A 24,586-nucleotide genomic window follows, 5' to 3' on the forward strand; every position below is an offset into this window, starting at 1 on the left:
CAGAGGTTGCAGTGAGCCAAGAGCACACCACTGCACTCCAGCCTGGGCCAGAGTGAGACTCTGTCTCAAAAAAAAAAAAAAAAAAAAAAAAAAGGTTATCATGTATCTATAACTAACTTTGCTCTTGGTGGAGCTCTCTAGGAAAATGACTTTGAATTCTCAAAATTCCTCTACTCCAGCTTGAATCTTGTATACTCTCTTTGGTCAGTTATTTGTTGCTGCCTGCAGGACAGCCCTACTCACATATACCAACGACCCCAAAACTGAACTGACACAAGTATTATTGAGCACCAAACTCCCTTTCTTTCCTAAATTCTTTTTTGGAAAGTGATGCTACTATTCTTTTAACTAGGGTCACAACCATTAATTCTTTTTCTCCAATTGGTCGATATGTTCCTTTCTCATGAGCTAGACAATCTGTCATCAAGTCCTGCCTCTTCATCATCAACAATTTCTGTCTTCCTTTATTAGACATGAGTGTCCCTCAAGGGCAGTTCCTGACACTGTGCCTGGGCATTTTTAAGCAGGTGGCTTAACAAATGCTTGCTGAATGAATGAACGATTGAATAATTGCATATCCTTCACCCTTTTCCCCCTTGGTCTTTATTGTCACTGCTCAAGTTTGACCACCTGAAGAGTGAACAACCGCAACAGCTTCCTAGTCACTACCTCCACATAACATAGCCAGAATTAAGCCCTTTGGGGGCATCTTGGAACAGCTAATAAACCTTAAAATATTAGCTGAGCATGGTAGCGCACACCTATAGTCCCAGCTATTCAGGAGGCTGAGGTGAGAGGATTGCTTGGGCCCAGGAGGCAGAGGTTACCGTGAGCCAACATTGCACCACTACATTCGAGCCTGGGCAAGAGAACAATACCCTGTCTCAAAAAACAAAAACAAACAAAACAACTTCCAATTGCTTCCCAGATTGAATGAGAACTTTGTATGAGTTTCAAAGTATTTCCTTTAGTAGGCACTCTTTTCTAGATGTTTTATATCTAATTAAACTTTTATTTGAATGTTCTGCTTTAGTGCATTACATTTTCCAGTGGTATTGGAATGTGTCTTTTCTGCTTCCCAACCTGGGCATTTCAGACATGCTAATCCCAAAGCCATGCAATGCCCTTTCAGTTCTCCGCCTCAGTAGCTGCCTTCAGAATGGCTTGATGTTTACTTCCTTTGGGAAGCCTCTGCTGCAGTCTAGCCACCACTAACAGCCAGCTGATCAGTACTCACATAAGGCCTAGTTTTTTCTACATGTGTGTATTCAAGCTTTATCTATATTTTTAAAAGTGTTTACCATGTAAAATGTCTACACATAGTACAGGCCACTCAGTTCAAAGGATATTTGACAGGATCGGGTGCTCAGGGACAAGTGACCGGCCCAAGTTCCTACTACTAGTTGTGAAGTAACTATTATCTCTTGAGACGTCTGTTTTCTCATCTGCGAAATGGGGGTGATAAGTAGCTCCTGGAGTTGCAGAGGATTACATGTAAAGCAGTTGGCCCAGTGCTAGAAATGGTGGATTTGTTATATAGCACTACCTACTAGATTAAGAATATAAGCCTGAGTTTTAAATCTTTTGCTTTGCAAGGCAGAACTAGATCCTGTCTTTTAAATAAGGAATCACAGAAAAAGTGACTTCACTTATAAGCCAGCTGTCACATACCTGTGACATGAAATGGAAAAGTCTTGAGAAATGGAATCCTCTCTTCTCACTTTTAAATATTAAAATATATTAAAGTTGTTCTTCTTTGAATAAATTACATAACCTCTAATTAATTTCCCCTTTAATGTTAATTTTTAAAGTGGAAATTGCCTTTTATTATCCTAAGAATTGGAATTAAGTACCTGGCTGTATCTGCGATGTCCCTATCTCAGTATACAAATTTTTCTGTTGCCTTCTCATCAGTAAAAATCAGAAAGATGTGGTCCAACTTGAAAGTTAGCCAATATGGTTGAACTAGCTTACAATCCCACCAACAGTGTAAAAGTGTTCCTATTTCTCCACATCCTCTCCAGCACCTGTTGTTTCCTGACTTTTTAATGATCGCCATTCTAAACAGTATGGCGATTCCTCAAGGATCTAGAACTAGAAGTACCATATGATCCAGCCATCCCATTACTGGGTATATACCCAAAGGATTAGAAATCATGCTGCTATAAAGACACATGCACACATATGTTTATTGCGGCACTATTCACAATAGCAAAGACTTGGAATCAACCCAAATGTCCATCAGTGACAGACTGGATTAAGAAAATGTGGCACATATACACCATGGAATACTATGCAGCCATAAAAAAGGATGAGTTTGTGTCCTTTGTAGGGACATGGATGCAGCTGGAAACCATCATTCTCAGCAAACTATCTCAAGAACAGAAAACCAAACACCACATGTTCTCACTCATAGGTGGGAACTGAACAGTGAGATCACTTGGACTCGGGAAGGGGAACATCACACACTGGGGCCTATCACAGGGAGGGGGGAAAGGGGAGGGGGGAGGGATGGCATTGGGAGTTATACCTGATGTAAATGACGAGTTGATGGGTGCTGACGAGTTGATGGGTGCAGCACACCAACATGGCACAAGTATACATATGTAACAAACCTGCACGTTATGCACATGTACCCTAGAACTTAAAGTATAATAATAATAAAAAAAAAAGAAAAAATAAATGAAGAGATGGTTTGAAAAAAAAAAAAAGAAAGTTAGCCAATATATGCAAAAGAAACTCACAAAAGAAAAGTAAATATATGAGCATTTTCTGATGATGGAAACATTGGTTGAATTCAGAAAGAAAATGAATGACCTAGTCCATTTTAACTGCTGATGAAAAACATGCTTACATTATGTTGTCAGGGATCTGGGGATGGAAAATACATATTTTTTGGAGGGGGGAAATAATGAAAATGATGAGACTCTGAAGAGCCTACAGTGTAAGAACATGCTACCAAAAAAACCACTTTGTCTTTTGGGAAGGATAATAGCAGGGTATGGTCGGTGCTAGACCACAGATGTTTGGTTTAACAGTTCAGTTGAAGACGATAGGTAGTCTCAGAAAATTATAAAACGTCTCTGCTGAAACAGTTACCAGTAAGATTCCACCTACGTGTGCACTACTTAACTAGCTTCCTACATACTGCAGCCTAAGTGACCTGCCAATATAGGGTGTCTGTGACAGTTACAAGAGAATGGCCATGCTTGCTTGGGATTATGTGTGGGTGTTGAACATGGCACTTTAAAAAACAAATTTATGAGGTGCAAACTTTTAATGCAAAGATGACTCACAAGGTTTCAGAATGTGTACATATGAAGCACATTCTAATTTATACCATCACTAGTGCTCACCCACAGCAAAACTAGGCTAGGTTGATTATCAAATTGTTTAGACTCACTGGAAATTCACAAAATTTGTCACTCTTAATAAGTGAGAAAAATTATTGGGTTCATATGTGGCACTACCATCTTGAACCAATGTGATGTACTTAATCTAAATCTACATTTTGCAACATTATGTTTTGATGGCAACATTCAACTATCACTACTTCTCAGAGACTGTGAAGAAGCCGATTCTTTTAATAAGTTAGAATGGAAAACTTAAATAGAATTGTATAATAAAGCAAACATTTCAATAGAAACTTCTAAAACTTACAACTGTATTTAGGTGGGTTTCTCAGTTTACATAAATGTAGAATAATGCTCTGTGCAGAGGAAGTTTTTTAAACATTTTACTGAAAGTTATTCTTTATTAAGATATTTAATAACTAAATTGACTAGAGTGCACTAAATACAAAGTCAACAAAAATTAGGAGAGGTAATTTCCCACTTTAGTGTCTTGATTGTGGTAATCAGTATACAATGTACTTGTATAAAAAACCATCACACTGTATACTTTAATATCTTTTTGTCAAATATTTTAAAATTAAAAGAATAAAATGGAAAAATAATGGTAACTAAGGATTTCATATGGATGTTAAAATAAGAACTGATTACTATTTTATGTGAGTCTGATGTTCCTTGAGGGTTTTATCCCAATTGCAAAAAAAAAAAAAAAAACCCAAAAAACTCATTAAACATTCCTTTAAGATGAAGTGCTAGAAGTTAGACCTTTAACATTATTGAAGCAATACTTTGAAAGTAAATCACTTAGCAGTCAGAATAACAATTTGGAAATTGTGACCAAATAGTCAAACACAGCTGGGAGACCTAGAATTCAACAGGACATCTTTTTAACACTTAAGAATTGTGTGACCTAACAGATGGGAAGACTATAGAAGAATAAGGCTTAATTAACCAACTTTGTAAACAGAACCAGTTCACAGTTCCCTTAAAAGTGATTAAGATTTGCTAAACTTAGTAAAGATTTGTAAGCTAAACTTAACCCTAAGCACAATACATTTTTGCATTCTAACTCTAATAAGTTGATTATGAACTTAAAAAATAAATTTCTGATTAGGTTTTTCTGCACAAAAAATAAAAAACACCTTCGAGGTGACCACAAAAAAAAGTCATAGGTCAGCAGAAACAGATGCCAAAAGATGTTTGTGTTTTTTTTTGTTTTTGAGACGGAGACTTGCACTGTCGCCCAGGCTGGAGTGCAGTGGCACGATCTCAGCTCACTCCAAGTTCCGCCTCCCAGGTTTACGCCATTCTCCTGCCTCACCCTCCTGAGTAGTTGGGAGTACAGGCGCCCGCCGCCATGCCTGGCTAATTTTTTTGTATTTTCTTTTTTTTAGTAGAGACGGGGTTTCACCGTTAGCCAGGATGATCTCGATCTCCTGACCTCATGATCCACCCACCTTGGCCTCCCAAAGATGTTTTAAAGGTTTAACTGTTGCATACTCAGTAAGAAAAATCCTAGCTCCAGCATTTTGCTTTTGATCACTTCTACGTGAAATAAAAATTGTCTTACTGGATCACTATGGACATAGTTAACAGTAAGGTTTTTGATATTAAATTGTATTTACAATAAAAATGTCAGGACATTGGATCATTCTTTTATTAACTTTGGAGGTCTGCTTACAAATTTCATTTATGAGGACATCCACAGATAACAAGCTTGCATTCCCTGAAACACCACCCATGCACAGCTGGACCATATGGTGGTGGCTTTTAGTAAAAGAACAACTACCGTATTTGGTCATTCAAGCTGTTACAAATATACAAGGTTTGTTCAATTCTAACTTCAGCTACTTACCAATTGAATTCACTTCCTAAAAGAGGCAGACCTTCTGGCTTCATCAGGTTGGTTAATACCTTGGTTTTCTTTTGAAGACTCGATGTAGTATATTAAGTGAAGTCACAAGCAAAATGGGCATTGTGTTAGTAATACTTAACCATTTGAGACCCAAGTGGGCAGACCTTAGGAAATTCCCTGCATACTTATTTAGCTTTTAAGTCTTAAATAGTGTCAACTATAGTTGTAAAGGTACACAAGGTGCTAGTAGTATCATAATTACCAAAGCCTAAAGCTTTCACCCAAGTGGTTTCACTAATTAAGGACAGATGAAAAGCACCTTTCCCCACTACCTTTTGACAGATTCAATAGATCGTCAAAGGAAGTATTACCCAGGCAAGCAGATCTGCCATGCAGTTTCAAAATAAAAGTGCAGTAATTCAACCAAGGAAAGAAAAAAAAAAAAAGGCAGCCTCAAAGAGAAATGTGCTGCCACTATGGCTTTTTATCAAATTCCACCTCTAAATGTTTTCAGTCCTGGCCGATCTCTTCTGAATCTCACTCACTAAAAGTGCTTTCTCTCACCTGTAAAGTGCCTGCTACCATAATGTCTGCCTAATACAGAATGCACTTAAACGTCAGCTCCTCATCCCAATATGTAAGGCACTGAAATTTTTATTTTTATGTGAGTGGTATTAGTTCCCATCCAACTAGGTTTTGGGCAAGGATCATGTATTTCATCTGGGGCCTTTACCTCTTCCCTGGCACCTAGCACAGTGCTTGGCACATTGATGATCTTCATTAATCTACAGAACTCATCAATACTTGTTGAAAGGCTCTTTCTGGTTCTTTACTACAGGTTAGCTCTATTTCATATAATTAGCCCATAATATTGAACCCAAATCACATTAATATTTTACAAATATGTATTATAGATGTTAAATCCTAATGTTCCTCCTTTTATTCATAGTTAGAAATGGCGGAGTTTTAAAAATGTCTTCATAAACTTCTCATAAATGAGAACAATATAAATTGACCTCTCTCTGCCAGACCAGAGTCTACTGAGAACCTGTTTACCAAATGACTTCTTAGAAATGACGGTAGCTGACAATACTTAGTTCCAACTTAAGACATAAGTTCTTGTCCCCTAATACTGAAACCCAGCTTAAATAAGCAGATAAGCGAGGCAGAGTGGGTTAATATTAGTCACTGGAAAACTGCTATGTAGAAAATGCTATAAACATAAATGTGTGAGGCACAGAAAATCTTTATTGCCACAGGAAGCAAGTGCACTCGTCCCACCTCACCAACAGCTTGAAGAGTCACAAAAACGTGGACATCGCACAATAAAGTGTAAGAGACTCAGGGAGAAATGGTCCCTTGGACTATATTGGCTGTAATACTGAGGTAACCAATTGACCTTGTTCAGTGAAAATACCTCTAACAAAATGAAAAAATCAACTAGTTATAACTTCCAATTCACATATACAATTCAAATAAAAATATATATTATTTGCTTTAATGTATAGCAAGTTTAATACATTAGTGTTTACAAAATAAAAACTGTATTCTACTGAAATTTTTCTTGTGCTTCCACCTTATCACTAAGCTTAAAAGACCAGAAACATAAGATAGTTAAGGAAACTTATTATGAATTTAAAGATGCAATGTGTGGGTCCACAACGAATGGATAAATATTGGAGGTTGGAAGATTACTGCATCTTTTAAAATTGTGGCTTATGAAAATCTACAAACTTGACTGTAAGACACAATTTAAAAAAAACAAAAAGTTTCAAAATAGATTAGAATACAGGAAACGTTTCATGAAACTACTGAGATACTAACCAGTGCTATGGCTAATATTAAAAACTGAACAGTCTATTGAAATCGTACTCATACTATTTCTACACACAGTGAACAATACAACCACAATAATCAACCTCAAGCTAGCAACAAAGTTGCAAGGTCCATAAGAAGCTTCTTCAGTGAGCAAAACACTATGACACAATTAAAACATTTAGGAAGGGGAAAAAAGCCTTTTAACAGTATAAAAGTTGTTTACTGGTGTTTCCTACTGTAAAGTACTTCTACAAATTAAAATGAAGAAGCAATTTATATATGTGACAGTGATCTGAGACTACAGTGCAGACATTTCATCTAACATTTGGCTGACAAATTTTAGTGTAACAGATTATGACTTAATATTTTTTACAGTTATGATCTAGAGCAGAACTAAAAACAAAAAAACACATACTCTCTTACTCTCAGTCTTAGAGTCAATACACTCTTCTCAGCAATATCTGGGTTTAGATGCATCTGTAGGAAGTAGGTAAAGCTGTCAGTTATCTTCTCTTAAACCAACAGAAAAAACGTATATTGGCAGATGTATGTTTTTTTACCATTATGAATTCCAATGTGAAATTCTCGTAAGTATGCAAGTATATTATTAACATGTAAGCATACTCCCATATATATGCATATGGTCCATTAGTTAAATTGGGGGAACTAAAAACATACTGTCAAGTTAAAATACATTTTAAGAAAAAACTGCATTCATAAATCTCAAAGGTGTAGAAAAATGAAATTGTAAAATAAATAATGAATATAGCTGTCAACTAAACTTCCATGGAAATATGCCTACAGATGTGGATGCAGTGATTGTCCACACTTGTGATGGCTGGGTGGGAAGATATTCCCTAGTGAAAGCATCTAGTCTCTCTGACTTCTCTACATAGAGAAGACTTTCTGGATATAAAATAGTACTTAATCTGTTACAGCCTTTGTTAACAGTCACCATCTTTCTAACATGTAGGGTTAACTTACTATGTCTTAATCTATTTAACACATTCTGAAATATCAATGTTTAAGTCAAAGGTTTTATACATGGGTCCACTTATTTCAAGTTCTCTGTCCAAGTAATAGCTTCCTATCTTTGAAACATCTCAAGTAGTTATTAATACAATCTAGGCCAACTAGTTTAAAAGATATTTTCTACTCTATTGCTCATCTTTTTAACTTTCCTCCACTCAAGTATTTATTGTGTAAACGTGCATTGATAACCAGATGTTATATGAGTGAATGCTAAACATTTCCTGTTAAACAAAATCAGTTTTATCAAATACTAAATCCACAATATTTTCCTTGGCTTAAACTGAGTATTTGCTTTCTATTTTTCCATAATCATTGCAATCTTGCCAATAACTACATCACTTAAGCTTTCTTTTTCACAACTGCAGGCAAAGATTTTAAACTCTGACATATATTTACGTTGAACACACAAAGTAGACAACAAAATTTCAAGTAAAATAAACTGTATCCACATCTATTGGACCAAACAGGTCTCAACATCTAGATTTTACTTCTATAAATTACACAAATACATCGTACATTCTTAAATAATGAATGCTTACAATATTGATCTGTAAGCCTTTCCATATAAAATGACTTAACACAGGAATGTGAATGAATCAATATTACTATTATAGATTGCAACACTCTTTTGATTTTCTCTTTTGTGGCTGTTGTTTTATCTTCCCAGTTTCCACAGACTACCGTACCAGTCCTTTTGCTTTGGCTATGAAATCTGTTTGAGCTGAATGAGGCAACACTGGTTATTAAGGCTTATTTCTATGATGGAGTATTATCCTTAAATCTGATGCCATTTCCAGAAAACGGTGAGAGAAATCACAGCTATCTTGAATCTTCAGGCTCTGTTTTGATGACTTTCTTTTCTAAGGTAAAAGCTGAGTGAGGGTAGTCTTTTAAAATCCCAAGGCTCTCTACATAAAAATGGAAACAAAGTGAGTTGATATTTTAAATCAATGGACTACAAAAATCAAAGTTTTAAAACAAACCCCCAAACTCCACACCACAGAGTATCAACTATTCATGATTCTGCAATTCCATATAAAATTTCTGTTCATAGAGCTATTAAGAGCTTGGATTCTGGATTTAAATTCAAACTCTGCCAATTACTAGGTGTATACATCTCTGGGCAAGTTATATACCTCTCTAAGCCTTACTGTCTTCATCTATAAAATAGGAATAGTATCTACATAAAGTGGCATGAAAGTTAAATAATGAAATGCACATAAAACATTTAGCATACAGAACACATTAATTTTTATCTAATGCTTGATCCAACATGATAAATATATAAAAGGAAGCTGATTATTCATATATAACTGTTACTGGTTAAATATTTACCATCAATGAAGGAATCAGACTGAAAAATATCTTCATAACCTTGGAACTATTTTTTAAAGTTCTTCTGACAATGACATATTAAGGTGGGAGAAATAGGGATAAAATAATGAACACTATTTTCATAAGAAATCATTCCATGGAGTTCTATGTGTATAGTTATTTCAACCATACACAAACACTACATAATAACAATCAAATGTAACCTTTATGTAAAGTACAAATACTGGGAGATATGTACACACACATATACATGCAAACATCCATATCACATACACTCACACCTTGGATTCTAGAAAGTAATCAATACTAACAGCTTATCTGAAATTAAATAGTTCAATTTATGAATCCTCTCTAAACAGAAGGGGATTTTAAATTCTGTGTAAGAGTAATAAAAAAAGTAGCTTCTATTTATTGAATTCCTGCTGGCTGGAATAGATAGTGTACGATGCAGGTACACTATATTGTTTAATCCTCGTAACTACCCAATGAGGTAGAAATTACTTCGCTTTTACAGATGAAGCAACTGAAGGACAGGGTATTTAAGTAACTCAGTCAAGGTCACTCAGTCAAGTATCGGTGCTAAGATCTGGACCCAGGCTCGCACTATATGAAACCTGTATTATTTCTATTCAGTTAAAAATAAAGAAAAAGGCTTTTTCAGGCATTTCTTCATTTGGTTCTACATAAAGACCTAGATCAATTCTATCTCTATGTAATGTATCTCCATGAAATATGTAAATATGCCCCATGACGAGACACATGATCAATGTAATTGGAGTATTCCTGTTATATATTCTAAGGAATATAAATTGGTAAAACGTGGTTTTTTGTTCATTTTTTAAAAACTTTAAAGAATACATCACTTTTTTTTGTGCTGTGGAAAACATGAGACCAAGATGTCAGCTTTTTAGGATAATTTCAATTTCTCAGCCTCCCTCTGACATTATTAAAGTGGCTACAATCAAGTATGCAATAGCATGCTATAAAGTCACAGCACCAGAACATTATTTAGAACTCGTCTTTTTAGCATCTGCTACCAAGAGTATGATCTAAAATTGAAAGACATAAATGCTCTTGATAACTTTTTTTCTAGTAAATACATAATTCATTCTATTTAGATAGAATTAATGTAAAGTCAGGTTTAATCCTAATGCTTATAAAACTACATTTCCCGCTGACTTACAATGCAAATTTGGAGCTATTTATTTGACTTTAGCTACCTCATCTATAAAATCAGTGACTGTGATTAAGTGACTCTTAAAGCGACTTTAAGACTTGGAATGATAACAGATTCTTTCAAATGGTGCTGGTCTCTAATGCTTTAACTAGGTCTAACTCACTTTACTTGGGTAAAAATAGGTAAATATCTAACTATGATAAGGAGCTGCTCATCCTTTTATGGAATTCAGTTTACTTCTGAAATATGAGTATCACCTCCAAAATGCATCTGCATGAAAAGTCTAGATTTTGATACGCAAGGTTTTCTCAGTGTCAAAGCAAACATGTAGTCCATCAATTTCATATTACGTTATTGCCAAAAAAGGTAGTAACACAACTCAAACCAGCTATTTATTATTAAACTTTCATATAAACATCACCATTCATGTAATGGTGAATCAAAGTAATCTCAACTTTTATGAGTTTTCCCTGTCATTGTTCGGAATATGAAGTTTGCAAAAAGACTAGCTAGAGCAGCCAGTGTTATGGCAATCTATCACTTCCAAGGGGAGAAACACTGAAAACTGAGCATCCCTTATCTAAAATGCCTGGGACCAGGAAGTGCTTTGGATTTCAAGTTTTTTCAGATTTTGGACTATTTGCATTATACTAAAGGTTCAGCATCCCAAATCTGGAATGTTCTAATGGGGGTTCCCTTTGAGTGTCATTCTGACACTCAAAAAGTTTTGGATCCTGGAGCATTTTGAATTTTCCAACTGGGGATATTCAACCTGTAGGAATACTGTCAGTGATGACATTTTTTTTTTGGTGGGGGAGGGAATAGGAGAACAGAATTTAAAGATCCTTTTATTCAAGTGTTACCCTCTCATCATATAGCACATTCTCACCTGATGAGTGGGACTTTGCCTCACTGGGGTAAAGTCTGCTCAGCTCCCCATCCACTACAAAATGATGGGGTTGTCTGTTCTGTAAATTAGGCATTCGGAGATTCAAAGGTCTTTCTCCTAATGAAAAGAAAAAAGAAATATGCATAATATTAAAAACACACCATGATTTTCCTGAAAAATAAATTTTCAAAAATTGCCTGAACACTCCTTAGGAAAAAAGTGAGGAAAGTCAACGAGCACTGAAGAATTTAAATAAGACTTGGAAAAAACATTTTAAATAATAATTTAAGAGGAAAATGGCAAGTCATTTCATGCTAGTCCCAAGGTTTACAATTCTGCCAGGATATTTTTAAGAGCTAAACAAAAGACTGAGAATTCCAGTGAGCATTCCAGTTTTGGCATATAATACATCTCCTCTATAAGACATTTTCTTACTAGTGCAACCATTTTACCAAGGCATGTCATTAATCATATAATAACAAGTACTAGAAAGACAGAGAAGGCTTCAAGCCAATCACAGATTAAAAAAAAAAGAAAACAAAATGACAGCAAAATCCATGAAAAAACAGATTTAGCACAAATATGGGAAAAAATTATACACCCAATCATGTTGTCATGTACTGAAATCCACCATATTAGCAAACTGTCACCCCACACTGAATTATCCTGGTGTCACAAATTAGAGTCACCAAATCTTTAATAACCGCCTTTGCTTCTTAACATGTTAAGGACAACTGGAGAAGTTAAACAAGACCTCAACTCAAAGGTTCCTGTACTATTTTTAAAAGGAAGAACTTTCTTCTCTTTCAGTACTCTGATCTGTTGACACATGTAATATTTCACTCCATGGCTTGAGAATCCTTGGTAAGATGGTATTCTTACCTAGAAATCCTTTTTTTTTTTTTTTTTTTTTTTTTTTACAATAATAACCATTCTCTAGAAAAGTATAACAATAACATATAAAAAGAAGGCACTATAAAATTATTTTTTTCTTCAAACAGTTATTACTATTTGAAACTAGGGGATACATGTATATATTTATAACCTGTACATCTCCCTCTAGGTAAGCTCCAGGTAAACAGGGATTTGTTCTCTGCTGCATCTTCAGTGCCTAGGAGAGTGCCTGGCACGTAGGAAATGCTAATAAAATGCCTGTTGAATGAGCGAATAACAATGGCTTGGGATTTTCTCTATGTGAGGATGTGAAAAGAATGAAGTACTTCGTAGAATGGTAAAAACACGAATCACATGACTTTCTAAACCTGAGCTGTACTCTGTCATAATACTTTAGAAGCAGTTACCATATTCTTTTAAGACGCAAATGTTGTAAATTTCACAAACTTGTTTTTGAAGTCTAAAAAAATACGAAGTTTTGGTCATTTAAAAAGGATAAACATCTCTCCTGGAATCGTTTCTTTGGGGAAAATAATCTGTACTGCTGACATCTCACATTCCCACCAACTTCTTACAAAATAATACATGTCAATCTCAGGTGCCAACTGCTTAAAGATTAAAACATTTACAAATTAAAATCTGCAGGATAAATTATTTCCTTTTAAGAAAATGAAGAATTTAAAAACTAACTTTGATAAGAGAACCTGTAAAATAATCTCTACAAAATATCATAATTCAAAAATCAGCCACTGTCTTCTGTTTCTCTTTGAAGTGCACATAGTGGCCCTAAAGGCCTAGGATATTCTAAAGATGTACCTTGTCCATCTGAGTTATCGGAAGTCAAGCCGTTAGGACTGTGCTCTTCTGAGCCCTGCCTGTAAAGCCCTGCAGACAACCTCCTCTCGGCATGCTGAAGTCTCTCATAGCCAGCTTGGTTGCAAAGGAACTCCATCTGCTTTGCCATCACCTTTTCAGGCTGCTAGTAAGTAAAGCAAAAATCACATCAGTAACTGAAACATTCTAGATTTTTTAATGGTTTAAAGATGCCAATTTCAGACTCCAGCAAATATATTTAGTATTCATTAAAATTAGTTCATGCTTCATGTGGTATACAAATTCCATAAATATGCATAGATGTGTATATCATCATGTTAAAACATAAAAGGCTGGATATTGTACAAAAGATAAAAGCTTTCTTCTCAATTCTTTCAAGAGAATTCCATGTCAGTTCAAAAGCAACATAACCTTACCTTTGTTTTCCAAGGTACTAAGTCCTTTAAAGGATTTTTTAAAAAAGAAATCTAAAAGCAACAGCAACATCTGCTATAAACTACTTCTAACACTTGGGGCGAAATCTTGGCATTTTTATTTTAGGATCTGGCAGGACACAGACTCTGATATGATGACAATATGTTTGGGGGAGAAAAGGTGTAAAACGGCTGTCTAGAAGAACAAGACAAACACACCTCCCACTAAAATTAAACAATGTAAATTATGCAGAAAAACATCAGTGCCAATAAGCATTTTCACCTTCATCATGAAACTGCAGTATTTCCCAACCAATCATAAAAAGGCATATTTTAAATACACAATTAGTCAACTGACATATAAATTTATCTCTGCATGTGTTTTATAAGTTCCTTTTCAATGCTCTAAATTACTTATATGTGATATTCAGAGCAGTGTATTTGTTGTGGTATTTTGCCAAGGAGATAATAGTCAAAATGCACAGATATGAATCACTACCATGCTATATAAAAGTGTAGGACAAGAAAGCTTCTATATAAAATTGGTTACAAAAAGCCCTGATTCACAATGTAAAAATCATTAGGTAAAATATATTAATTTACAGAATAAACATGATAAACACTTATACTATTTTTCTGAATGCATATAAACCAAATCAAAAGTAACTACAGCTTCATTTCATTTGAAATTGTTACTAAATTGACAAAATTTAAATAAGCATATCTGAGGTTAAAAATGTATTTTTCATTCTAACATTAAAAAAACAAAACTTAGCAGTACTAAATTTGACCAAAAGCAAGTTATTACAAGAAAGCTGTTCAACAGGAATAAAAGCTTACAGTGCTTTCTAAAAGATGATGTTTGCAGAAAGCATTTTAAAATTTTAATTTCAGTATACAGACACAATTAAATAACTTAATGGCAAAAGCACCTGAAGCCACATATTCATTTAACAGTTTTTCAATAAATATGAATGTAAAAGATTTAACAATAATTACAATGTTCATATTAGTATTTTATTGATATTTTACTGAGAACTAGTATTATTTTATCTCAGAGTTGTACTACACACAGCCAGGGTCAACATGGCTGGTTTTCCTGATTATCAAACTGTTTAAGTTTTCTTGAGTACAGAATCCGTCTCACTTCCTACAAAACTACAAGAATAAATAAGTAGTATCATATCAGATTCCGTTCATAAACTGAATCAAACCAAGTTGTTATTGCTCTCATGTTGATACAGCTGTGGCTCAGATGACGTTTTAAAAAACAACCGGAAATAAAAAGTCAGTCCTCAAACACTTAAAACTGAAGCTAGCTGAAGTAGTCATTTATTTTTTAACCTTCAGATACTATTATGAAATAATAATTGGGAGTTTATGTTACCTGTGAACTAAGAGCTGCAAGTTCTTCACTCTTAGCTCTAGCCTGCTGGAAGAGCGTTTGCACAGAATCCTGGAAATCTGGAAACCCATCCTGTGGGTCAAATAAGAAGTCCTTTATGTTTAGAGTTTGTAAATAATAAAATATTATCAAAAACTTGGAAAAGAAAGCAAACTCTTAATCTCACTACCTGAATAATCATGATTAAGATTTTAATGGTTATAAAATCTTTCATTGGTTATAAAATATTTCATTTCAGCCTTTTATGAAACATACATTATTTTCTACAGCTGTAACCTTAGTAGAAACATAAATAAGATGAAAAATGTCATCATACCCATTGTTTTACACTGGAAAGCAGGCTTTATGATCATTGATAATAATGGTTATATAACATTTCACCTAGGCTGGGTGCAGTGGCTCACGCCTGTAATCCCAGCACTTTGGGAGGCCAAGGTGGGCGGATCACCTGAGGTCAGGAGTTCGAGACCAGCCTAACATGGTAAAACCCCATCTCTACTAAAACAAACAAACAAACAAACAAACAAACAAAAATTAGCTGGGAATGGTAGCACATGCCAGAAATCCCAGCTACTAGGGAGGCTGGGCAGCTACTTGGGAGGCTGAGGCGTGAGAATCACTTGAACCCAGGAGGTGGAGGTTGCAGTGAGCCGAGACTGCACCACCACTGCACTCCAGCCTGGGTGACAAAGTGAGATTCTGTCTCAAAAAAATAACATAACATAACATAACATAATAAAAAATATTTAACCCAGTGGGGCGTTTGACTAGCCACTATCCTCGCATTGGACGTTTTTTATTCTTTTCCTAATTTTTGGTTTTATGAAAAACACTGCAAAAATATTTTCAAGGAGATAGCATTTTCGATAGCTTAGATTATCTACTACAAAAGACTCCCAGAAGCAGAATTACTGCAGAGATGATATTTTTGTGCTTATGTACTTTTGCTAAACCTATAGAGGGCCTTTACTAGTTTATCATACCACAAGCAATATATGACAATTTCCTTGTCAGCACTAAGTATTCTTGTTTTCTTAATTTATGCCAATTTATCTATACTTTTGATACTAAAAAATCATTTAATTTTTATATGCCTGTTTTATACGCTATAGTTGTACATACTTTTATTTTGTGATTTCAACTGCTGCTATAAAGTTTAGAGAAATTCTGCTTCAGGAAATTCTGCTTCAGAAATTTGGTAAGTACTCAAATCTACCCTCTAGTTTTTCTAAAACTTTGATTTGTTTTTAAAATTTAACCATCTAACCTATCTGAAATTAATTTTGTTACATGAAACGTGGCTAACGATCCAAACTAAATTTTCTTTAAAGTGCCAACCAATAATCCCAACCTGAATTGCTCAAGGATTCCTTCATGTTGGCTTGTGATTTCTCCTTTATCATATCCTATGACAGGAAATGGAGTTTTGGAATTCGAAAGGCCTGTATTTGTGTTCCAATTCCACCACTCACTAGCTATGTGACACTGGATGAGTGACTTAACCTTTCTGAACTTCAGTTTCCTCGTAGGAAAATTGAGGACAGGAGAACCTATCTATTAGGATTGTTGTGAGGACCACATGAGATAAAGCAAGTGAGATAATGCCTTCAACATGAAATAACTACTAAACAGGTATATCAATACATACTAAATTTCTATAATAAACAGGGCCTATCTGGGAGGCAGTGGACAATACTTCAACTTACATTACTTCCATTTTATACTTGGGTAGTCCACCTACTACTTTTTTCAAAGTTTTCTTTTTCTGCTGTTTATTGTTCATTAACATTATAACTACAAAATATCATGACAGCATGGTTTTAGTAACTTTAGTGAAACCACCTAAAGGACTCCTCACAGAAATTAGCATTAACAATTAAACTCCAAAACATTATTTCTCCCCTTCTTTGATAAGCTATATATTTGCAGTAGAGGGCAAATCCTTAAAAACCAAAGTTCTTACAATACACAGCAGAAAAAGATGCAGTGATGTAATAATAACAAACTATTTTACCTTATTTGGGATATAAGATAGTGGTTCAAAAATTTTCCCCCATCAGGGTCTTTTCAATAAATTATTTCTCCACTGCAGATTTCACATTTTCAAATATTTTATCTATCAAAATACATTCCCCAAGTAATAACTAATTTGCTATTTTTAAAATTCAAAGACATGATATACAGCCAAGAGCTAATAAACTTAACGTCTTAAGATGGTCCTATATAGCTTTATTGTGGGCCAGTATGTAATTAGCACTTCTGAAGTGCTGAAAATAGCCACTCTGCTAGGTTTCCATGTTGGCTCACAGATGTATATGGAACATAATCACAAAACAAGCTAAAATGAACTTCATACAAGTGGACACAGTCCAAGCTACATCCAAAGTTCACTTTTTCTTAGCCATTTCAGTTTTCTTACAAATAAGTTTTCTTATTTATTTAGACTGAAAAATCCAACTTTCTCTTTAGCATACCGCCACCCCACTGGAACTGCTTAAGTTCTCAAGTTCAGTGAGGTAAGCTAGAAGAAGAGTTAGAACAACTTCAATATGAGCGGTTATCACTTTCCAGGAATCTACCAGTCCCTATGTTCTATATTTTATGTTCATTATTTCATTTAATCTTCATCACATTCAAGACTGGGTTTCCCTTTTTTTTTTTTTTACAGCTACAACACTAGCTTCAAAGCCTACACTCAGCCCATAAATTCAAACAGTTACAACCTTTATGAAACTCACAAGAATACAGGCATTTCTATAAACAGAAATTATAGCTCTGTTTTTCATAAGCGGAACAGGCTTTAACTGTATGACTTGCACTGAGTTCAAAACTCAACTCTACTACTTATTTGCTGTGATACTGGGTAGATTACTTCATCTCTCTGTATCTATTTTCTCATCTATAAACTGGGGATAACAATAGTACTTAACTTACAGAATCATTTTAAGGAAGTAGAAAATTCATGAAAAATACTTAACACAGTGCCTGGCACAAAGGAACTACTTGATAAATGTTTGTTACTGATATCTGTTAAGTTCATCCAAAAAGCTACCAGATTTAATCATAGTAAAGCACGATACTGGGGAAAAAAGAAATTTTATGGACAATTACAAAGCATAGACATCTTAGAGAAGAACTCAAAATTTAATACTAAAATCAACCAGAGAATATAGAGCACATTGTTGGGGAACGTGAAAAGAACACTGGAAATCTAGAAACACGTGTTTATACATTCAACAAAAATGTCATGTCCACCCAGCTGATTCATACACTGCACTCAATATGGGAATACAATGGCAAACGAGATGGCCATGCCTCAGGCGCTCCTGACAACACAGTCCAGGGAGGGAAATGGACGGAGATCCAGAGCACAGCAGAGGGCGCTGTGGCAGAGCAGGTGTCCCAGAGGCCAGGGTGTCTAGGCTGAGAGTTCTAAAAGAAAGCAGCTGGTACAGACCCCTGGAGGCAAAAGGAACAGGGCACACTCTGGGAAGCTGGAAAATATTCAATATATACTGAAAAAGAGGGAGTGGCGAGGGAAGGTGGAAACATAGGGCCAGATTCTGTAAGCCCTTGGAAGCTATGTTAAGAATTTTAGATTTTATCTTAAATACAAAGAGAAGCCATTGAAAGTCTCAGGAAAGAGACTGATTGGATTTGCATTTCAGAAAGCACATGTGAATGTGATGGGGAGAATGCACGTGGAGGAGGGGAGTTCAGGGTGGTGACAGGGACACCCATTAGAGGGCTGCTGGTGAAGGCCCAGACCTGGATAGTGGCAGGTGCCGCAGAAATAAGGCAACTGAGAGTTTGGTTATGACATTTACTAGAATAAAGAACTCACGATCACGAGGTCTGGGAGGGGCCCGAAAGCTAATAAATTCGGTTGAGCTCATTTGCTAGTGAGATCTCCGTGTGTAGATAAGCCAGGTAAGCAGGAGCAGTGAGTTTGGAGCTTGGGGTAAAATCAGGGCTGGAGACCCAGATTAGAGGGTTATCAGTTCATCAGTAGAATCTGAGTGGAGTGTGGAATGCACCAGTCAGAATCCCCATGAGCCCCAACACCTCAATACTGTTTCTGGAAGAGCTTGCAGGAGAAAGGTATGATCTAGTCATTTTACATTAGGAACCAGCTGCGTGATCTCAGGCAAAAAAGTAAACCTCATTATTTCCAGTGATCCAAATTTTTAAATTAGGATTACACCACTGTGTATCTGCCCATTGGAAGTTTGTGGGGATTAAATAAAGTAATGCAAATAAGTGAACCTTGGAAGAGTACACATTGCCATATAAATATATGGTAGCACCAAAGTCAGGATTATTCAACCATGAGAATACTGAAAAAGCTGGATGGGGAACCTCAAACTCTACATGTGAAAGTTGTTGGAAAATGGACAGTATCCCATCATTAATAAATAAAAGCCTAAAATAAGTAATAAATAACAATATCCAAAGTAATCAGTGATCTCTCTGCAACTGAGTACGTTAGTCATTATTTACTCCCAGTCTTGATAGTTCATTGTGGATGGAAAAACTACGAAATCAAGTAGCTATCACTGCATGTCACATAAAGTAGATTTAAGGTCCCCAAAATACATGACTTAGAAATAAAAGTGAGAACATTCCCAAGAAACCGGTCTTTTTCACATTATGTTTGGTGCGCAACTTTTGTTATATGTCTCGTAAGCTTGTTTCCCAGGCACCAGCTAGCTGCACCATGCTATGAGCGATCTATCTCCATGTCATATTTTTGGCTGATGCCATTAATCACAGTCTTCCCTTGCTGACGAGACTCTGGGTCTGTCACTGAGAAAATAAAAGATATAGGACGGAGGCTGGTGCATGACCTAATTACTCTCTTCCCATTGGTCTCCATCCCCATTCCTCTTCAACCTTTCTGCCGAACACTAGCAAGCTGCTTTAAAGCCATTGCTTAGCTGTCTCTAGATGACTTGTTACAGCAGATGTTCTCAACCCCACACGTGCATTTTCCTTTTTTCTAATCACACTTTCTGTATGAATAGCACATTGTAATGCTTCTGTTTTTCTGATCCAGAGGGGAAGAGTCTACGTCAAATTAGACCAGCTTTCTTTTCAACAAGCTTAGTAGCAGCGTAGGTGGATATTCTGACCCTCTTTCCTCCCCCTTCCTCGCTCTCCCATCCCCACCTGCTGGAACTGTTAGCAGATGTTTCCTTTAGGTCTTTCTTCTTCAAGCCCCAATTCTCTGACTTCCTGGGCTCTATTAACAAACCTCATTTCTTTCATCCACTTATCTCTGAATGCTTTGCACCTCTGACTCCCACAGGGTCAAGAATGCTGTCATTTCCCATCTCTGCCCAGTCTCCAGCAATTTCAGCGAATGAAGAAAACTCAAGTGAGATATAGCACTCAGTCCAGTTAGTCAGCTGCCATCACCAGCTCGGAGACTGTAGCTTTATATATCCTTCCTCTCTTCTAAGATGTTACTTATAACATTGGAGTTAATGACTAATTTATTCATGAACCTCAGTGTGTTCTTAATGAAAAAGAAAGGTTACCAATTGAATTCACTTTTAACTAACATTTAAAAAAATTTAGGAGAAGACAAGAGAGCTAGGGACTTCGGCTCTTGATTTTTCATCTCCTTGAATGAGCTGTCAAGCCACCTTAAATATGTCCTTTCATAGGTAGGACATAAGGAAATCAAACTAATTTTTCTGATGTAAACAATTGGCATATCAAATGAAAATTTCTTATATTTAAATATTTTGTAACTTACATTGCTAAATTTTCTACTCAAAACTTATAACTGTTTACTAGATAAAATTTCTTGCATTAAAAAATAATAACTGCCACTATCCACCCTTTCCAAAGACTACCAGTTCTGCACACATTTCGCCCTTCACACAGCACTAGGAGGAAAGGTATAATCCCAATAGTGTTTTTTTCACAGGTAAGATGCTTTGTGAATGATCATTAGCACCTAGGAAGGTGGTACTGCTTTGACATTCAGGAATCAGACATAGATAGGAAGCCCTGGCTCTGCTACTGGATAGCAATTTGGCAACACGGGCGAAGATACTGAGCCTGTCTGGGTCTCTCCTTGGCTGTAAAACGGAAATCATAAAGCCTCCACATAGGTTAGACAAGAATGTTTGTGATAATGAATTCCAAATGCCTAGTAGGGACTGACACAAAATGAAAGCAATACAAAGTAGTGATTTTTAAAACCGCCCCAGAACGAGAAGATTTAATTAGAAGATCTAATTAAAAAGATAAGTAAGAATAAACAAAATATATTTTCATTTCACCTGAAAGTGGACTCACAGAGGGCTGTGTTCCAGCGGACATGTTATTCATCCAGGCTAAGCAGAAGGATTCCCAGCCTCACTTACTAAGTAGCATAAAGGGCTGAAGACACATTTCCCTAGAGATTTCATTTCAAATGGTAGGTTCCCTAAGGCACACCTAAGCTAGCAGGTGATCTTTTTCTCCATGTCCATTTCATATACTCTAGGAATTAAAGTTCAAAGTCTGTTTTTTAATGTTCAACATATCCTGTAAGGAAGAACACTATTTAAGGACAACAGATTATCTTGAGTTCTTCTATGTAATGTGTATGCTGCTATGTTGCTTAAATCAAATAAGTAACTAACTATCCTTTAAGGGAGAACAACCTACTATATAAATAAGAGCTTTCCAGGTAGAAAAATCAGACAAGTGAATGAGTTAAAACTTCATTCCACCCAAGCCTTCAGGTATAGATCAGGAAAATACAGTATTGAGCAACGAAAGATCTTATTGGGCTTGAACAAAGCACTACTCGTATTAGTGTACCCTATTGCATTAATAATGACAAGCAAGAAAATGTTTCTCTTTCCTTTACAGGTCAAATTATTTTGATGTCAATTCATCTGCTCAACATTACATTTCTTTTTGTTCACTGTAAAAATTATCTTTTTAAGATGGAAAAAGCCAGCAATTCGGCACGTATGCTTATTGTTTGTTATAAAGGATTTCAGAATGCCTAAAGATTTAAAAAAAGAGAAAAACTTGTCTCATTAGTTTGGGTCCTGTAAGGAGAAATCTGTTACACTTTAAAATGGGCTAAGCTGAAATGGGCTAAGCTGAAGTTTATTTGTACATTACTTAAAACTTTTTTTCTTTGAGACAGGGGTGCTCTGTTGCCCGGGCTGGAGTGCAGTGGCGCAGTGATCCTCCCACCTCAGCCTCCTGAGAAGCTGGGACTACAGGTGCATGCCATCAAGCCTGGCTAATTTTTGTATGGATGGGGTTTTGCCACGTTGCCCAGGCTGCTCTCGAACTCCTGGACTCAAACAATCTACCTGCCTCAGCCTCCCAAAGTGCTGGGATTACAGGAGTAAGCCACTATGCCCAGCCTTGTATATTACTTTCTTTAAATAGAAAATAATAAGCTGAGAATCACAAGAGAAAGATTCAAATGAAATGAGAAAAAGTATGTTAAAAGTATTCTAAATTCTTTCTAGTTTTATTTATGAGGTTCTTTTTGTCAATCACATTCCCTAGACAAACTTAATGTTCTCTAAACATGCTTAGTATTTTCTTATCTCTGTCTTTGCCCATGCTAGTCTATCTTTATAATACCACCCCAATCCCCTCCCCACATCCCTACCTTTTGAAATTCTACCCTTCTTTAAAAAACTGAGCTCAAATTACACCTTCCCAATAGTCTCCCCTGATCTCTTCTCATACCAGAAATTCTCCCACTCCCCAGAAGTCATATAGAAGGTAGACATAAAGCACCAGTACTTGGTGAAAAGTTTTAAGGGAGTCGTAACTTTATACAGCCGGTACTATCTACCTCATAACAGCTTCCAGCAATAGTTCTGGTATTTCAAATTTGACTTATAGTACAGCACAGACAAGGATTCATACCAACATCTACATGTGTAGGTATACATACACAGAAGACACACACATGTTCAAGAGATACTGATGACCTGCAATACACAAGTGCTTTTTAAGAAACCACAGAGAAACAAAACAAAATTAAAAACAAACCAACAACAAAAAAGTGAGCCACTGTCCTAAATTCAAAGGTATAGTTACTATTTATTTCTGGGAAACAAAATCAAGAGTCTAGTGTCTATAAAGGCATTTAAAGAAGCCTGAGGCCGATTGTCGCTTGTCATCTTTAGGAAGGGTTAGAAGAGCTATTCACAGGAAAAAGAAACACTGATTATCTTAATTTTGAATCCAGAGCTGTTCAAGTGGCTTTGTGATCTGCAGTAAACCAATAAACTAACCATATAGAACTATAATTCAAGTATCTCTAGTGGAGTATATTTAAAGGAACAGAAAGGCCACATCTAATGTCACAGCCCAATACTCTGGGCTTCTAATAAGAAACTGAAAGCACTGTAATGAAATACAAGGCCTCTGAGAGGGTCAGAAAGACTTACCAATAAAGCTCATCAAGAAACAACTGCAGCTCAAACAGTCCATGAGATTCGTGATCACAAATTTCAATATTGAATAGTGACCTCTAAAGCTAGACAAGTGTGGCTTAAATGTGAGCAGCCTGAATCATGATCACACTTAGGGCCAATAGTGAAAAACAGATATAGACGTATTTCTAGCCTAGCAACTGACTAATTTTTTGGCCCCTGGGTAGTTTCTGTGCTTTCTTTCCTCTCAGCCCTCCAATGGCACATGCCTTCTTAGCAGTTTCTATGTTCACCTGCCTTTCCCTTTAAGTAGCAGTGAGTCACTAACAGCAAACTCCACAGGGACCCAGTAACCTGTTATCTGGGGGAGCAAGAGATAACACACCTCAATATCATCTTTCAATGTAGCCTTTTAGATAATTTCAACATTTTCTGAGTTAACCATCTTAAACATTACTCCAGAGCTAACAGTGAGGTAGGTTACAAATATAAGTAGTTTATTTTTTATTTTTTTTCGGTAGAGACGGGGTCTCCCCATGTTGCCCAGGCTGGTCTCGACCTCCTGAGCTCAAGCAATCTTTCTGTCTTGGCCTCCTAAAGTGTTGGGATTATAGGTGTGAGCCACCATACCTAGCCCACATTTCTTTTTTTAATGTGGCTTTTTGTTTTTGACAAAATACTTTTCTTCCTTGAGAGCCACTGCTTTAGGATAAAGTGTTAAGTCAAAGATGCTTATCTGCAGCCATTCATTATTCATTCTATAGATTTTATTAAATGCCTATTAGGTGCAAGACAGTTATAAACTCTAAGTATACAGCAGCAGATTCACAGATAAGAGATCTATTCTCATCCAATGGGGCAGACTGATAATAAATTTAAAACAAGTATCTAATAGTTTCAAATACTGGCAAATGCTATGAAAACAAACCAGGAGAATAAGCCTGAGTGTGATTATGGGGAGAGGGTGCCCCTTTAGAAAGAGAGGCAGGGAAGTCAGGGGAAACACAGCTGTAACTTGAAGCCATCTAAAGAAATAGAAGTCTAGGTAGGGGGAAAATAGTGAGTGTTGAGGCATAAATGAGTTTGGCATGTTCAGGAACAGAAAGTCAGTCAGTGTGGCTGGAACACAGTAAGAATGCAGAGTGTGGCAGCAGACAAGGTAGGAGATGCAAG

General features: G+C 36.1%; 1 protein-coding gene across 17 annotated transcripts in view; it reads right to left on the reverse strand.

Annotated features, from left to right (window-relative positions):
- Positions 1-6,433: 6,433 nt before the first annotated feature.
- Positions 6,434-24,586, reverse strand: part of NAB1 (NGFI-A binding protein 1) — a 48,293-nt gene continuing 30,140 nt past the window's right edge. For 15 of the 17 annotated variants that reach the window (XM_050751887.1, XM_050751892.1, XM_050751891.1 and 12 more), the window contains 4 exons: positions 14,985-15,074; positions 13,167-13,329; positions 11,457-11,573; positions 6,434-8,963 (listed from right to left, as the gene is read on the reverse strand). In XM_050751887.1, the coding sequence (XP_050607844.1) occupies positions 8,875-8,963; positions 11,457-11,573; positions 13,167-13,329; positions 14,985-15,074 (459 nt within the window). In that variant the 3' untranslated portion in view covers positions 6,434-8,874. The remainder of the gene's footprint in view (positions 8,964-11,456; positions 11,574-13,166; positions 13,330-14,984; positions 15,075-24,586) is intronic. The other 2 variants (XM_050751898.1, XM_050751884.1) reach the window with 1 other exon arrangement.

This window comes from Macaca thibetana, chromosome 12 (genome assembly GCF_024542745.1).
Source record: "Macaca thibetana thibetana isolate TM-01 chromosome 12, ASM2454274v1, whole genome shotgun sequence".
NCBI classification, from domain to species: Eukaryota; Metazoa; Chordata; class Mammalia; order Primates; family Cercopithecidae; genus Macaca; species Macaca thibetana.